Source organism: Dioszegia hungarica (genome assembly GCF_025882075.1).
Source record: "Dioszegia hungarica strain PDD-24b-2 chromosome Unknown MKK02contig_25, whole genome shotgun sequence".
NCBI lineage: Eukaryota > Fungi > Basidiomycota > Tremellomycetes > Tremellales > Bulleribasidiaceae > Dioszegia > Dioszegia hungarica.
In genome coordinates, this window is record NW_026515779.1 from 53,014 (window position 1) to 70,080 (window position 17,067).

General features: G+C 56.4%; 5 protein-coding genes across 5 annotated transcripts; 1 reads left to right on the forward strand and 4 right to left on the reverse strand.

Annotated features, from left to right (window-relative positions):
- Positions 1-1,386: 1,386 nt before the first annotated feature.
- On the reverse strand, positions 1,387-4,942 carry MKK02DRAFT_35271 (putative Pi-transporter A-1; the record flags this gene model as incomplete). The annotated part of the gene is made up of 11 exons (XM_053089133.1): positions 1,387-1,502; positions 2,249-2,308; positions 2,591-3,184; positions 3,227-3,622; positions 3,665-3,738; positions 3,785-3,857; positions 3,902-4,047; positions 4,097-4,163; positions 4,217-4,425; positions 4,469-4,644; positions 4,733-4,942. The coding sequence occupies 11 exons, from the start codon at positions 4,940-4,942 to the stop codon at positions 1,387-1,389; spliced, it is 2,121 nt and encodes a 706-aa protein (XP_052941975.1).
- Positions 4,943-5,356: 414 nt separating this feature from the next.
- On the reverse strand, positions 5,357-6,547 carry MKK02DRAFT_30072 (6-phosphogluconate dehydrogenase; the record flags this gene model as incomplete). Its single annotated transcript, XM_053087965.1, has 5 exons — positions 5,357-5,420; positions 5,466-5,780; positions 5,823-6,207; positions 6,263-6,313; positions 6,358-6,547. The coding sequence occupies 5 exons, from the start codon at positions 6,545-6,547 to the stop codon at positions 5,357-5,359; spliced, it is 1,005 nt and encodes a 334-aa protein (XP_052941976.1).
- Positions 6,548-6,850: 303 nt separating this feature from the next.
- Positions 6,851-8,941, forward strand: MKK02DRAFT_30073 (putative cytochrome b2, mitochondrial precursor; the record flags this gene model as incomplete). The annotated part of the gene is made up of 9 exons (XM_053087966.1): positions 6,851-7,018; positions 7,065-7,253; positions 7,303-7,560; positions 7,618-7,687; positions 7,734-7,945; positions 7,995-8,219; positions 8,266-8,486; positions 8,534-8,760; positions 8,811-8,941. The coding sequence occupies 9 exons, from the start codon at positions 6,851-6,853 to the stop codon at positions 8,939-8,941; spliced, it is 1,701 nt and encodes a 566-aa protein (XP_052941977.1).
- A 185-nt stretch (positions 8,942-9,126) lies between these two features.
- MKK02DRAFT_30074 (uncharacterized protein) lies at positions 9,127-11,527 on the reverse strand (the record flags this gene model as incomplete). The annotated part of the gene is made up of 5 exons (XM_053087967.1): positions 9,127-10,344; positions 10,377-10,736; positions 10,791-10,961; positions 11,011-11,118; positions 11,180-11,527. 5 exons carry the CDS (start codon positions 11,525-11,527, stop codon positions 9,127-9,129), a joined length of 2,205 nt encoding a protein of 734 aa, XP_052941978.1.
- Positions 11,528-14,558: 3,031 nt separating this feature from the next.
- MKK02DRAFT_20479 (mitochondrial carrier protein) lies at positions 14,559-16,955 on the reverse strand (the record flags this gene model as incomplete). The annotated part of the gene is made up of 8 exons (XM_053086264.1): positions 14,559-14,773; positions 14,848-15,010; positions 15,094-15,360; positions 15,438-15,670; positions 15,718-15,939; positions 15,984-16,108; positions 16,175-16,351; positions 16,402-16,955. 8 exons carry the CDS (start codon positions 16,953-16,955, stop codon positions 14,559-14,561), a joined length of 1,956 nt encoding a protein of 651 aa, XP_052941979.1.
- Between the last annotated feature and the right edge of the window lie 112 nt (positions 16,956-17,067).

Below are 17,067 nucleotides of genomic sequence, written 5' to 3' on the forward strand. Positions count from 1 at the left end.
CGATCGCTGAGCTTCTCCACACCTCTGCTCTGTATATAGAGCATGATTAATGATTGAATTGCTGGGTCCGTGCATCACATGGCATGACCGGAGCTTTTGATCGCCACCGTAATCTTATCTTGCTTACGCCATCGCAATCTCCCGGTACCTGAAGCTGAGTTCTAGCTCAGGGATCTGAGACCAAAAGAAACAGTACGCGGATCGGCACGCCACCGCCGATCGGGTTACTCACCCCCTTTCATCTTGGAACTTTTGAAACACGCCTCGCATGCCCCCTTTTGCTAACCCTGTCAATGCGCTGCTTCCAGACTCATATTACCTCCGAAGCTACGAAGAGTCAGCCCCTTGGCAAGCATCACCACGGGGACAGACGAGGACCGTAGAATTGATATTGCGAAGCCTGTTACCCTGGACGACGGATTAGGTTGAATTCACCGAGGTCGTAGATCCGAGCGCTGAGCCCCGGAATCCCGATGCAAGGTTTTCTCGGGATGAGGAGGCGGTCGAGCTCAAGGTCTAGGTAGATGAGCAGAACACTCATGACCTGAGACGGCTGAGGGGCAGACTCATCTCATTCCCCATCCTCATCACCGTCTTTTCACCCTCCTCCCCACTCTTCCTTTCCTCGTCCTCATCCTCAAGCAACAGCAATGTCGGATGACTTCAAAGCCATCCTGGCGGCGTCGCCGTTAGAGCTCGACGGACTTGGAATGAGCACCATTGGCCTCGCTCCGGCCGCTTACCTTACCCCCTATATCCTTGGGTGAGTCTCTCTGATCTCTTGTGGGGAGAGTGCTGACGATTCCAGACTGTTCTTGGATTGCATGCTCCTCGGTGTCCTCGTTATGCAGGCGAATAGATGGCATACTTTCTGCTACAAGGCTGAGCGATGGGTGATCCGACTGCTTGTGGTAAGTGTATCCGCCGCGGAGCCGACAATGAAGCTAAAGAGGTAGTTCTACGTCGTACTGCTCAATATTGGTATCACGATCTTGTGAGTCCCTTCCCCATGAGCGCCAAACAGTAGCTGACGATACAGCTTGATGGTCTGGAACTTTGAAATGTTCGTGTACAACTTTGGGCGATACAGGTGAGCCATCTTCCGCTCAGTCGCCTCCCTCGAACAAGCTGACGAGTCCAGGCAATTCTTCTCTATCGAGTGTGCGTTTGCGGCTCACAAGTTATGCTTTGCTAGTAGCTGATACGGTAGATGCCTCATTCTTCTACCTCATCGACGCCCTCGTCCGGTTCCCAGTCTCCGTGAGTTCTACCGCATTCGCGAAGCTCTGCGCTGACCGAGTAGACATTCTTCGCCGAGCGCGCATACCGCATGTCTGGATCGAACAAGATCCTCGGCGCTGTCCTCATGTCATTGCTGTAAGTATCTCACGCGCACTCGACGACACCTATTGACGGCAATAGCCTCGTATCCTTTGCTCTCGGCGTCACGGCCAAGGCGATCGCCACGACCATGTACGGTACCCCCACATTCATCATCCTCTCTTGCGTATGGGTATGTACCGACCTTTTCCTACTAGCGGCCCAGCTGATGTCTCAGCTCTCATGCCATCTTGCGTGCGATGTCACCACCACCACCGTCATCGCCGTCTTCCTTTACCGCAGCAAAACCGGTTGGTCCCAGACCGACGCACTCATGATGCAATTGCTAGTCATGACCGCCGAGACTCAGCTTCCGCCTACCATCCTGTAAGCCTGCTCTCCAGAGCCCTGGACCGCGCTGACGACCAGCTCCACCGCTTTCCTCATTACCTACGTCTCGAACGCGGCCACCTCCTGGCCCATTTTCTTTGTCTTCTCCGCCAAGGTGTTTGCGATCTGCCTCATTGCTGTCCTCAACACCAAGTTCACCCTTCGTCGGGAGCTGGAAACCGCCTCCACTAATGGAGTAAGTATCGTCTCTCTGCGCCGCGAATCGTGCTGATCTGCAGGGCAACAACACCTACGCTCTCAAATCCCGCGGCAAGCAGCCCACCATCCAGGTCATGGTCCAGACCGAGACCTACCGCGCGCGGGACGACGAGATCTCTGGTGTGAGTCTGGGTCCTCTGCATCGTACGCTTTCAACTGATTGTCTTAGCTGGAGACCGAGATTAAGCGCAAGAGGGGTCATGGAAACGAGCTCGACGTCAGTTACGACAGCGATGGCGGGAACGGTAATGACGGGTTCAAGAAGCTTCCGGATGTCGAAGAGGATAGTATCCACACGGTCCCGATCGTGCGATTCGACCGCGCTTAGGCTTGGGCGTACTCGGTGACGAGCAAGTGGCGGGAGGATTCCGGGATCTTACTGTTTATATTATTGTCCCTCATATCTAGACTCAGTTTCATCAACATGCACCGTGTGCAGAATGAACAAGCTGCCTATGGGACAGTAGCGCGCAGTCTCGAGGAATGTTAAGTGTGAAAGAGACGGCGACCTTGCGGATTGAATCAGAATCATACAGGACATAGGGATACATTGACTTGTTGTCAGATCGAGCAGTACTCGTCTAGATTGTTCCGCTCGGCTTCTCTGCGCGCTCATCTGGAGATTAGCACTGACCCCTGACTTGGACTGCAGAGGACTTACTAGCAAAGAAGCTATTCGCGTTCGTGCTGAGCAGCTCCTGATCCTCCTCTTCTTCCATCTCCTCCTCCCTTGTCTTCTCCTTCAGACTCGACGCCTGCTTCTCCTCATACGCCACCCTCAACTCCTTGACACGCATCTCCCGGTCCTTCTCCGCATCATACGCCAGATGCCGCTTGAGCACTACGCGCTCCCACCAACTCAAATGACGCGGGTGAACGGCAATACCCCTGTACTCGCCAGCCCTGCCCTCTCGCACAAAGTTCCAGTACCGGTCCTGCTCGCGCAGATCGAGACCGGTGGTGTCGGGGATGAAAAGGAGGGTGACGATGCAGCCGGCGAAACCGAACCAGCAGACGATCCAGAATCGGGTTCGGCCATCGACGTAGTTGTAGATGACGGCGGGGAGGAGGGCGCCGACTTTGCCGGCGGCGGCGGAGAGCCCGTGTGCGGTGGCGCGAACGGAGATGGGGAAGATCTCGGCGGCGAGGAGGAAGGTGGTGCAGTTGGGACCGAATTGCTGGAAGAAGGAAGAGAGGTAGTAGATGGTCTGGAAGCCTGCAATCCGTCCGGGCGTGCGGAGCTCATCATACCAGACTACTTGTCAGCTAAGTTCAGCACGGGTAGAGGTAGACTTACTAGCAGATATCAAGAACAAGATTCCATCCCCAAGGAATCCCACGATCTGCATCCTGCGTCGGCCGTACATCTTGTGGTCGATGAAGAGAGCGGCGAGGTAGTACCCAACGAGCGAGACACCGATATTGACAAGGTTCCAGTTCCAGCTGACAATGACATTGTTGGCGGCCGAGGGTGAGATGATGGCGATGAAAGTCGATGCGAAGAGCTTGTTTCCGTAGAACAGGAAATCGTTGAAGAGCCACCCCATCGTGGATCCGATCATCCGTCCGCCAAAGTGCGAGCAGACGAGCTTGAGGGAGTGGACATCGTAGCCCGACTGGTTGACATGGGCGTTCTTCTTTGACTTTTTGAGAGCAGCGGACGAGTAGACCTTGCGGTAGTATCGGTAGTACGCTGATGATGAGCTGATTCTTTGTGATTTGAGGTGCGACGCACCGAGCCAGAGGGTCATGGCTGCCATGATACCGAAAGACACTCGGTAAGTCCACTGGGCGGCGACCGTACCGTAGCTGAAGATGAGCGCGATACTTGAAGTCGAGGGGGACGCAGACCTACGGTGGATTTCCTCCTCCATGGAAGATAAGCAGGAGGATGATAAGCAGGCCCTGGTTGAAGAGCTGTCCCCATCCTGAGAGTCAGCATGAGCTGAGAAGTAATAGACGAGAGACTCACCCTGCATCAAGAACGCCAGCACGACATTCCGTCCTCGGTGAAGCTTGTCATCCCGCTGTGCCCCATGCCCCCGCTGGGACTCGAGGGCGGTAGTCGAGGTCATGGGGTATTCACCGCCTACACCGATCCCGTAGATAAACTGGCACCTGCCTTGATTAGCTGTCTGATCCGACCACTAGCTGAGGAAAAACATACCATCCATAGCATATTACCCAGCCATTGAGATTGGTCCCCCATGAAGCAGTGAGCATGACAAGACCGACTGCAAGCTTAGCCATGCCGAAATGGGAAAAGGCCAAGGTGTATGATACGCACAAGTCATGATCAACGCGTCCTGAACAAGTCCGACCTTCCTCCCCACCCAGTCTCCCTCGAAGCCGACCATAATCTGCCCGACGATAATACCGATGATCTGCAAATAGTCGACCGCGGCGATCCAGTTGGCGCTGCAGACCTCATGCGTTGACCAGCACTGTGGCCACACAGAGCGATACAATGCCGACAGATTTCCAATAGAGAACAATCTGACCGTCAGCACTACACCAAACCGATAGAAGGAGGACTCACGTATAGCCCTCAGTGAAGAGTCCAAAGCCGGTCATGACGTATCGCCTGGAGTAGGCGGCGAGGGGGGATAAGGGGTCCTTCTTGAACATGCCCCAGACGTGTGCCATCTCCCGCTTGGTCTCTCCGTTGGCTTGAGCGTTGATCCACTTTTGCCGCTTGGCAAATGGCAGGTCGGCCTGTGATATTAGCAGTGAAGCGCTACCGCCGTAGCAGACCATTTCGACATGACCGGCACCCCCGTAGTGCGTTAACGACAGTACTCACCCAGTAGACACCATCTTGGTAGCTGTCCTCGGGAGCCAGATCATCGTAAAGCAGGTGCTCTTTGCTGAACTTGCTTGGAACTACCTCGCTGGAACCACCACTGCCGCTAGCAGCGAGCGTCGCATTTTCAGCGTCAAACGTCTCGGGGATCGTTGGATTCCGAGCGGGGATATTTGGCGAGTTGAACGCGGAGAGCGGGCCGGCCGACATGAGGGCGCGTATGAGTGAGTTGGAGGGTGAGTAGAAGGGACAGAGATGTTTGCTGCTTCTATATTCACACTCGGCTCGTCATGAGAAAAAGTTGAATGCCCCCAATTCGGGGAAGAGCGGCTGAGCTACAAATAGAACGGAGACTCCACATTCCCCCGCCCTGAAACAGGCACCCCGTGAGTGTCGTGTGCCGTGTGTGTGTGTGCTCGGAATCCTATTGGTTGAATGATGCACACGTTCGTCGGGAGAACATGAAACATGCCGCCGGCATGGGCCAGCGGGCGGTAGATTGTCACCGAGCCCTCGTCATCACTCCATTAGGAAATGGAGCTACTATTGATATTCACTTTATTAGGAAACCAGAACCTAATAGCTGTGCGGCTTCCAGAATACATTCGTTCTGCATGCCACCATCTACAAGACAATCTCATCGGGATGCAAGTTGGCGTAGTCCAGCGCCTTAACGATAGTATACAGTCTGCGAGTCAGCTGTGCCTTCAACGTTACGGGCGAGACAACTTACGCAGTCAGAGTCGGCACCGGCACGCCTAGCCGCTTGCCCTCCTTCAACGGCGTGCCCAGGATCACCTCGACCTCCATCGCCCGATGCGCCAAGCAGTCAAACAGCATGGAGCTCGGCAGACCCGCCTTGACGACTGTGCACTCCTTGATGAGCCGGTCGACCGTGCCCTCGGGGATGGTCAGGCCCTTGGCCTTAGCGACCGCCTCAACCTCGCGCATGATGGTGTAGCAGAGCGGAAGCGCCTCGTCCGAGGAGAGAAAGAAGGTGGATGTACGTTGGCGAGATACAGTGGTCAGGGAGTTCCAGCAGCAGTTCCTGTGGGTCAGCCGTGTTGTGACGCAGCTGGGAACGATGTACCAGATGACTTTGATCCACCGCTCAGACTGGATGTCATCCACGACCTTGCACTCGCTCCCGCCCTTCTCAAGCATACCGACGATCGCCTTCAATCGGGCATTCTCGGCCGCGCGGTCTCCGCCCTCCTTGTAATCCACTCCGATAGTCAGGCCTTCGCGATTGAAGTTCTCTACGCCCGCTTGGCCGTCCTTGGGAGCGGCGACCCGACCACCAGTCCATACTACCGCGGAGATGATGGTGTTGGAGGCAAAGGAGTCGTGGAGAGGGGCTTCGGCACCGACACCATTTTGGAGGAGGACGATGGATGTTTCGGACGAGATGATGGGTTTGAGCTGGTCGGAGAGGGATGGCTTTGCGTCCAGAAGAGCCTTGTTCGCGCAGAGTACTACGGATCAGCTTCTATGCTCTACTGCTCCTAGCGATCTCAGTAGAAGACGTACCGAAGTCAAACTTGCGGCCACTTGCAGCAGCATCTTCGCAACTCTTGAACACTGCTCTATCAGCTCTATCCCCCAGGCAAGACGCCTAAGCTCACCACCCGCAAACTTGATATCCTCGTGGGTCCCGAACTTGTCGCTGACCATCCTGAAGCCTTTGCTCTTGACAGCCTCATAGTTGCTCCTCGCAACGACCGAGACGTCGCACGCGCCCGAGAGGTGCAGAATGCAAGCGTATATTCCGCCGATACCGCCGAGGCCGAAGATGAGGACGTTGGGTCGGGACATGGTGTGTCAAATGTGTTGACTGAGAGTGAGGGAAGTGGTAAGGGGCTATGGACAAGGTGACAGATGGGTGGATGAAGGGGGATGTGCTCCTTGATATCCTTGACTTTGTCCTGGCCAAGCTCTCGCTCTGGCGGTAACTCGCGGCTCGAACCGGTTAGGCGGCGCGTCCGGCATCAACCGGGCCGGGCGGTCCAAGCAAGAAGTTGGTGCGGAGAAGCTTCAGCATGCTATATGCCTGCAGGAGGAGCTCATAGCATATCTTCTAGCTCCTAGGTCTCATCGGCTCAATTCCGACACATCATCATGTCGCGATTCGTCGAAAGCACAGCGCGCCTGGTCTTTGGATGCGTCCAGGCCAGCTCGCGGGCCTCGCCTTCTGCTCCCTTGCGGGGTTCCAGGCGGTATACTGCGCGTATACTGGGTGATACATTCCCTGCAAGAAGGAGACTAGCACTCCAGATAGGAGGAGCAGTAAGTCAACCTTATAACCAGCAGGGGGATCAACCTGATAGTTCAGCTCGCGATTTCGCTCGGTACAGCCTGGGCTCTGCCGCGGATACGAAACGATGAGCTCGTTGATGATCCCTCGCCTCCGGCTCTTCAGGCCTCGGCGGGAGGTCTCATACCTTACGGAGAAGTACAAAAGCACAATACAGTGGATGACTGCTGGGTTGTCATAGCCGGGAAGGTGTATGATCTGACCGAGGTAAGCGATCTCCACCTCACAGATCGAGGAGACCAAGCTGATCCTCCAGTTTGCACAGTCCGGACATCCAGGCGGATCAGCACCGATCCATAGAGTCGCAGGAAGAGACGCAACCGCCATCTTCCAGCCGCTTCATCCACCAGGAACCATCGAGAATGGGCTGGACGAGTCAGCGTTCTTGGGGATGGTGGATCCGCAAACGTTGCCGACGGTGTTGAGCTATGGTGGAGGGGCGAAGACGCAGGGTGAAGAAGGGAAGGAGAGGGAGATCGATCTGGCGGAGATTGTGGGGCTGCCGGACTTTGACGTGAGTGATGTCTGCCCTGAATGCTCTCGATACCGGTGCTGAAGCTGATATGGGCAGGCAGCGGCCAAGGCAAAGTTGACCAGCAAGGCTTGGGCGTACATGTCTAGCGGAGCTACAGACCAGTACAGTAAGCTGCCGACCTTTCCTTGCTTGTGGTTCAGGCTGACAACCAGCTCTCGACTTAAACAGGCGCGCATTCAACCATATCCTCTTCCGCCCCCGTATCCTGGTCAACGTAGAAGAATGCGACACCCGACGGACAATGATGGGCCAAGAAGCCGGCTTGCCCTTCTTCATCTGTCCAACGGGGATGGCGGGGCTCGCTCATCCGCTCGCAGAGAGAGCCGTGGCCAGGGCAGCGGGCGAGGCGAATGTCATCTACATGGTCAGTCCATTTCGTTCCCGCCATAAGCACAGTCTGAGCTGAACACCAGGTCTCCACCAACGCCTCAACACCACTCGCCGAGATCGTCTCGAACGCATCCCGGCCAGATCAGAAGTTCTTCATGCAGCTCTACGTGGACCGGAATCGGCCCAAGACCGAGAAGCTATTGGAGCAGATCAACGGACTGGGGATGAAGGCTATCTTTGTGACGGTCGATGCTGCTGCGCCAGGGAAGCGGGAGGCGGATGAGCGGAGCCGAGCTGAGATCGAAGTGGTATGTTTCCTCAGCGCGAGCATTACAGGATTGAGCTGATTAATAGGCGTCAGGCGTATCAGGCGGCAAGATCGCCCAAGATTCCAAAGGAGGCGGGATAGGCCGGTCCGTCGGCGGCTTCATCGACCCCAAGCTGAATTGGGAGGACTTGAAGTGGTTGAGGAGACATACGGACCTTCCGATCGGGCTGAAGGGGGTCCAGAGTGTAGAGGACTGTATCAAAGCTGCGGAGCTTGGCGTCAACGCTATTTACCTCAGTAATCACGGGTGAGTCCGCCCCTTTTCCGTGCTGAGGATTGTGAGCTGACGATCAGTGGCCGAGCGCTCGACACTGCTCCTCCTTCCCTATACACCCTGCTTGAATTGCGCCGCCTCGCTCCGCAGGTGTTTGATAAGTGCGAAATCTATCTCGACGGCGGTGTACGACGCGGCACGGACGTTATCAAGGCGTTGTGTCTCGGGGCGAAGGGAGTAGGGATGGGCAGGCCGTTCTTGTATGGCTTGACGTATGGCAAGGAAGGGGTCACCCATGCTATTGAGAGTGAGTCCTCTGTTGCCGCGCCGATTGATTTGGAGTGAGCTGATGAGCAGTCATGCGGGATGAGATCGAGACCACGATGCGGCTGCTCGGTGTGACCAAGCTGGATCAGCTCGGTCCACACTTGCTGAATACGAAGGCCTTGGACACTCAGATCATGGACCATATCCCTTCTCAGGCGTAGATGAGGTATACTTTCAGTGTAGACAACCCTCATTGTCGGTCTCGCGCGATCCGATGCAAGGAAGGATTCGCCATTTGTCCGAAGTCAGTGAGCGCGCTCAGTAAGACAGGTCAGTTACATGTACATACATGTATGTCATTACACCTTAATGCTCGTTACCTGTGCCTCTCGTTCCTACGCTCAATTCATATCATCGCCGCCCCATCCTCCCCCTCCACGTCCCCAACCACCGACGCCCTCTTCCTCGCCAACAAGACCTCCCTCAACATCTTCCTCCTCTTCTCAGCCGACAATTTCTCCTTGAGCTCCCTCGCCCGCTTCTCCCCCTCCGTCTCCGCCTGCAACATCTTCTCGACCATCAATCTCCTCCTCACCTCCTTCTGCCAGTCCAGCCGATCCATCCTTCTGAGGACCGCATCCGTCTCGGCCGCCTGCCTTGTGACTTTAGCTTCCAATAACTGCCGCCGCAATTCCTGCGCCCTGGACTCGGCGATATTGTGCCGGAAGTTGGCGCGCTCCGATTCGAGCTTGAGCCGAAGACGGAGCCGGGCACGGACGGTCTCTTTGAGACCGGAGATGGAGCGCCGGGGGGCAGAGGGGGCGGTAGGAGAGGTTTCGAGCAGGTCTTCTGCCGTAATTTCTGCGGGATTCTCCGGGAGTGGGGTTTGCGCAAGACCGAGCGCCTCCGCTTTAGCCTTGGCGAGGCGTTCCTTGAGAGTGAGGAAGGGTGACTGGGGTACAGGTGCTGGTGCCGGTTCCGCATCAGCAGGAATCGGCTCGCCCCGAGCTACCGCCAGCCGTTCCTTTAGGGTCAATCGACGATTCGGCACCACCGCCGCCCCCTTGATTGACAGTGCGTTCTGCGCCGCTTCCTCCACCTCTGCGCGCAATGCCGTTACGGGCGGATCTGGCTTATCCGGCAGCAGCTCGATCCTCTCCTTGGGCACGACTGGGGCACCCCACGGCCGCATCCCCCTTCCGGTCCACGGCTGAACTTCCGCAGCCCGCTCGATCCGCTTCCGCTCCATCCGCTCCTCGATCCGACGCTGCCGCTCCGCCCGCTCAGCCAGGATATCCGGGTCGACCCAGTGGTCTGCCTCGTTCCATGCCCGCCGGCTAGGTGAGTGACGAGGCGGAGAGCGGTCTCGCTTGTACGAGTCTCGCTTGGGCCGCGGAGAGGGTGAGCGGGAGTATGAAGATTCCGACCGGTAGCGGGAGCGGGACCGGGATCGGGATGAGTACGAGTATGAGCGCGATGATAGGGACGGGGAGGGAGAGACCGAGCGAGAGCGGGACCGTTTCTTGGGCGGCTGGTCTTCAGGTGATATGCTGCGCGACCGCTCTTTCTCAGCCGGCAGATCACGGTCCTGCTCAGGCTCTTCTTCGGCGTCCGGAGAGTCATACTACCATCAGCTCCGACCGTACCACAACTCACCTGAGCGACCAAATCCCACTGCCTCAACTCCTTGAATGGACTCCTCAACCAGCTGTACAGCTCGTGCGCAAAGTGCTCCGGCCCGTTCGGGATCCCCGGTGCGGACGATGAGGCGCGGCCTTGAACAGCGGGAGGGTCGAGGAACTCTGCTAGGAGACGGATTGCAACGTCAGACCGGATATCAACAGCTTTGATGAGACTCAAGATGTGGGACGTCAGGTACTCTGCGTCGGCGTGCGACCAGACGCGGAGCTCGCGCCGGAGAAAGGCGGTCGTCCGCTGGATGAGCTGCGGGGAGTTGGCGATCTCGTGTGGTGTTGGGTTGGGGCGATACCTAGTTTGGGCGTTTGAGCCGATGTGCTGCAGGTCAGCGACATGCGGTGTAGACATAGACATAGAGATGCTGGATTTCACCTTGCAGTACAGCCCGTGCTGGTAGATCTCCTTCCTCCGCTCAATCTGAAGATCCAGCTCGTCTGGCTCAGTCTTCTCGAATGCGGGATGTGGCCGCTCAGCGACGCGTCTGCTTGGTCCAGGTAAGTTGAACGATGTAATCTGACGAGTGGGCAGCGGAGGGAGGTAGAACTGGCAGATCAGCCTGGACGTCTGGGGATTTTGGGGCACAACAGCTCACCTTTGTCGGTACTGGGTTGTCTAAGTCATGCAGCAAGAACGGCGCCATGTCTGCGGAGCAGAGAGGACAGCGGCGAGACTGGTTCGCCCAGACGCCGATACATTCGAACTGTATATCAGCTCATGCTCTGCTTGCGGTATGGCTCTTGCAGGGGTTTGATTTGACTTACGCAGAACTCATGCCCGCATACGCCCACGATGGTCCTGTCCCGCAGCTCCATCAGGCAGATCACGCATCTCTCCTTGTTCGACTCCCCCTCGGCTGCCGGCGAGTGATGGTGCGCTCCATCCATTGGGTCGTCCTCGCCCATTGGGGCTCTTCGAGCTTCATCCTCCCAGTCCATCTTCTTCGCTTTGGACTGAAGACGCGCAGACTGAGTCTCCTCTGGTGCTAACGGTGGCCATCTTCGCGGAGGTGAGAAGAGGGCGTGGTCGAGCAGGAAGCCTTCTGCTTCGTCCACTACTTGATCAGCGAGGAAGCCCGGGCGGCCTTTGGGTTCGGGGTCCAAGCCCACCATAAAGCTCCCTTATGTATGGGATCCGCATCCTGGCAGGTCTACACTGCTTGGATCGATGTGTGTTCTCGAAGGGCAAAGCCTACCGTATGTACAGAGCGGCAAGTATGGGAACTTGGGCGAGGCGAACGCAAATCGCCCCCGGGACCACTGTTGCACCAAAGTGGCGGTTGCGATGGCGCAGTATGTACTGCTGTCTCCCCGGGCATACTCCAGGCGAAGGGCCTCAATAAGGCGGCGGCCGGCTCTAGATGTCTTAAATGTGTGTATCTATTGATAAAGAGGACCTGGTAGGCAAGCGAGGGATAACGAGCTGAAACTTGGCGGTGGGTCAGAAATGCTTTTAGCCAGGCATAGCAGAGGGGGTCGGCAATGGTCGTTGTCTTAATGCGCCGTGCGTGTTGCCGCCACCTAGGAACGGCTTGATGTTAGGTGAGCGCTCTGCCAAGTTCATTCAAGCGCTGGATAGCTGTCGGGTTAGGGTCATTACGCCTGAACGGACTCGCCTCGACCCAAGCTCTCGAGGCCATTCGAGTTCGCCACTCTTCTCGCATGTAAGGTAGACTCCCGACCTTCAATGTGTCACAATCGTGACAGCGCTTGTGTCTTGGTCAATGTCTTTGTCGATTCTGCTATGCGGGTGCGCTATATGCATCGTCTGCGACTAGATCACATAGTGGATAGCTATTGGCTAAGCAGCATGAGCAGGGGAGAAGATTTCAGCAGGATGTCGATCAGCATAGGGATCATGCAGCACACGCCACACGGCAAACGCATGATCATTGCATGGGTGGTAATCTATGGACAGTGTGATGGATCAGTAACACGATACAGGCCAGAGATTGTGCTGAGATTGGATAGGCCTGTCTGCGGTGTAACATCAGCAAGGAAGGAAATCAAAGAAGCCGAATGATCTACCCGACTCTCAGGCCGCACCTTCGCTGGTGGTGTTGGTAGATGCCGGAGGGTGCTGCGCATCACTCGCCGCGTTCGTGGACTCGGGCCCAGAGACCTCGTTCGTAACCGCTTCGACACCCTCAGAGAACGTCCAACCCTGAAGGGTCAGACCTTTCAGCCCTTGGGTGTTCACCCTCTCGGGGTCAACGGCGACGCCCCACAGCGTTCCGTTGATGTCTCGGTATCGTCAGCTTTGAGCGCTGTCACTGTCCACATCGCCAAACGTACACAGACCCTGACCAATCTCTGTTTTCCCGGTTTGCGAATTTGTCCCGACAACGCGCTGAAGCGTAACCCCAGTAGCACTTGTACTGGACATGCTGCGATGGTGGTGAATGGCGTGCTGGAAGGCACCTGGCAATCTGTAGCGAAAATGCAGATAATAAGTGAGTGCGAATAGACTGGAGAGAAGCGTGAGAAGAAACGGGTCCCAGAGGTGGCCTTTTTATGCCCCAGAGCCGTCCGGTCCTGCCCGAGTACGCAGAACGAAAGGACCTGATCACACTCGAGGATCTCGCAGCTAGTGAGGCGAATCCTTTCGATATGGCGCAATCAGGATGTCTGACTGGCACACAACATCACGGAGATCTTTTCAGCCAGATCTGCCAGAGCGTTCGACAGCTCGGAGCAAATCGGGCAACCTATCGTCCAGAGTGGTCTCGCGGTTTCAGCTGTTCAATAGAACACCTTGGTCAAAGGAAGCCAGCTTAAAGCCCATTTGCAGTGGGATTGTCAGGGTCAAACCGGCTTTGCGCCTCTCGCCCTCGCCACCTCAGGATTCCTTGACATGTCAATCACCGAAAGGCAATAGTAAAGAGTCGTCAGCGAATCAGTATTGTCTGATGGCAAAGCCCGATGATGTTAAGTGGGGTAGCATTGCACAGAAGGATCACAGAAAACGATTTGAATATGTACCCCCGGACATCTCTTCACGAAACAGAATCTCATCGTATACGCATCTTGCAGGTCACCCGCCTCATCCTCGGGAGCAAAGCGTCGTTCATGGGCTTAAAGCCAGCTGACATCCGCCTTCAGGCCTCCTGTTCGCCGGGGGGAGTCCAGGGGTGGCGCCAATTCCAGCCTCCAGAACCCCGGCCATCAGCGGTATTGAGAGGATCGACGAGCCGCTGGGTATCCGCGACCGTGGCACGCTCGAAAACCCACCCATCCTCCTGCAGTACATCCACATTGCACAGCCTCGACTCCTTGCCAATGAGCGAGTACGTGACCTGGGTGAGCACTCCGTTCCGATCTGACCCTTGTTAGCGCGCAATAAATACAGTGGTGATGTGTCACATACAGGTTCCGATTCCAATCGTCTCCTGCCCGTCTTTGGTCCCGACAACTGCATGCGTCGCGATCGTATCTCCATCCAAAAACACCGACATAGTTGCAATGATGGAAGAACAAGCGATGAAGTGATGAACGAAAGTTGTAGCTGACTGATTATCAGGCGAAGTGAGGGAGCCTGGTGTCAGCGCAGCAGCCTTTTATGTACCTTGACGTTCCGATTTCGCCCGAGCTTTCACGCCCACGCCGGCTCGCGTTGTACGAGGGCCCACCACATCCTTGAAATCTCGCGCAAACTGACGATCTAGATCTCGATAAGTCGTGCTTCACCGCGTCCATCCCTTCAGCGACAAACGTGTTCTAGCGCTTTCAGCATCACAATCTCTCGGAGCAAACCGGGGCCGAGCAGATCTCACAATCCATGGTTTCGCCTGGACAAGGGATGACATTGGTGAAAGGTACATTGTGAGGACTTGTCAGGTCCCCAGCACTCAAGGCCGTTCCCTGGATTCCCCACAGGTTAGTGATCTTTGTGAGCGGTGGCGGATTGGGAGCGGAATCAGCGGCATCAGTATAACCTCGCGTGCGCATAAATTCTACTACGCCTGCCCTGCAGTGTACAGCCTGTAAAGATGCAAGATGCCAGGATACACTGCGATCGATGAGTACTCCAACCCGCCACTCAGATCCCCACTCCCGCCCTCACCCACACCTTCACCCTCAGCCTGACCTCTCCGTTCCGCACCATCATCCCCCACAATCCCCTCCCTGACTCTGAAGAGCCACTTTACACCCCCAACCTCCGCTTCGCATCCTCATAAACGATCCAGCTGACCCCCACCGCCGGCCCCACCTTCATAATACTTGGCAATAACCCCTTATACAGGCCCCTCCATCCTTCCTTTGCTAGCGTCTGCGTGAGAACATCTCGGAAACCGGTGTATGCTTGCGGGTGGCCGGAGGAGCCGGATGCTTGGAGTCGAGTACGGAGGAGATTGACGGCTGAGACGTCAGCTGAATCCTCGCCCAGCCAGATCATGTGGTAGTCAGGCTGATGAGCCCGGACGGATACATACGATATACACTAGCCGCTCCTATACTGCCCGACATGGCTCCAAAGCCCAGCGTGGCATACACTTCCGGCTCGTCCTTGCCTGTCGACTTGCAGTATGCGCGCTTGAGGGTTTCGTACGTGCCCATATCGATAGCGGAGTATGGGAAGACGCCTATCAGGCCGAGCTGAACTATCAGCACAACCCTGCGGCCAATCCCCGCCCTTGACCCCATTCCCTATGCTCCGGTGAGGACAGAGCAAAACTTACAGTCAATCCCCTATAAAAAGTCCGTAATCTCCCCTCCCGCCACATCGCCCTCGCAATCTTGACCACCCCACTCGGTCCCGTCTCACTCTGTATCCGCGTCTTGAGCGTCTCGAGCCCGTAGATTGCAAATTGAGAGGTGATACCGCCTACACCTCCCGCCAGGAAACGAGACGAGGAGGATAGTTCGGATGGGTCGGCGACGCGGTCCCAGTATCGTGCGAGGACTTTCTTGGTTTGTTCGTATGAGAGGAATTTTATTGCTGATTCCTATCATGTCAGCTTGATCCAATCGCGATTCGTTGTCCGGAAGGCGACAGTAGCATCGGTAAGGAGATGAGACTGACCGGCAAGATCTTGACGATATTCAACCCATTCCCTACCCAGAACGCCCTCACACCTCCACCATCGACATATATCCTCGTCATCGCCGCCCACAGATTCCTCACCGCCCCACCTCCACTCTTGAACGGATGTGACAGACCCGACGAGGACGTAGCTTTGGTGTCGATATGCGTATGTTGGGTGGTGATGAGGTAGATCTTTAATCTGTCGAACGGAGCCGTGACACTTCTCGATACTGGACAGATCAGCTATGCGCCAGTACTCGAGGTCGATCCAGCTCACCTGCTCCAGCGAGACCACCGGCCAGGAGGAAGCGCCACGATTCATTCCGCTCCTCTGGTGCCGACTCGGTATCTACCGTATCCCCAAACTCCTCATCTTCCTTCGTATCTGCCGGGACAGGTGGAGGCGAGGCCGGTCGTTTTGGGAACGAGATGCTGATATCCCCTTCCTTGTCCACGCGAGCCGCGCCTCGGCCGTCAGAGCGTTTCCGCACCTGATAGACTATCGAGTCAGCCGATTCCACAAATCACTCATCAGTGACCTACATTTGTATATCTCCAGCGGAGTCGCTTTCCTCGGCAGCATAATGAGGAAATCCCTAAACTCCTGAAACGTGATGTACATCTCATCTACCACACCTGACCCCGCAGTTGTCGATGGAGCCTTCCCGCTATCGCCTCGGAGATTCCGGCCGTCATCTTGGTTGGTCTGAGGGGTATGTCGACCCGCAACAGACAGCTTTGAGCCCGAGGCGAGGAAACGGACCAGATCCGATACGGTCGCTGGGGTGATGTCGATACCCGACCGCGACAACGCCGCGCGCATCTCGGTCGCGTCCAACCGGCCATCCCCATTCTTATCGAGGTCTTGGAAGATATCCCATAATTGTGATTCTTGATCCCAGAGGAATCGCCTATTTGTCAGCGCAAGCAGCGATTCCCGAGAGGCGCGAGCAGATCGTACCTGAAATCCTCATATTGGATGCCCTTGCCCAGCCCAGTCCCTGCTCCCGCCTGATTGTCCGGTCCACCCCATAATCTCGCCGCCGGCCGCTTCTCATTACACCGGCGCACCAGCTCCTCCTCATACAGCTTCCGCAGCCGTTCCGCCCGTTCCGGACTCAACGCAGTCATCGTATCCTGCCCCGGCAACTTCATTTGCTGCGTATCCGTCGGCCCATCGCCTAGCTCCGGTAACGCCGGGAGTGCCTCCCATAGCGCTGATAGCTTTGTCGAGCGGGTTGCTGGGCCTTCGGCAGCGCGAAATTGGGCGAGCGTTGGTCGGACGGGAGGAATGAGGTCGGGATTAGGCGGTTCTCGTAGATTTGGTACGAGTGTTATGGGTAGGGAAGGCTCGAGGGGGTTCACGGGGTAGAGTGGGTCCGAATGAGCGTCATGTGGAGAGAAGGTATATGTAGGAGCGCCATGTTCGGAGGAGGGTCGAGCAGGGGTCGGGGAGGGTTGCGAGGGGAAGAAGTGGGATTTCGACGAGGACGCCTCGGGCTGATTGGGGTTCATAATGATTAAGCCAGCCAGTCTAGTCGTCGATAGCGCTGGATTATCAGTCCAAAGCCTCGATCGAAGGTCTAGGCAGTCAAGCATAGCACGTACGAAGGTCAGAGGATACAGG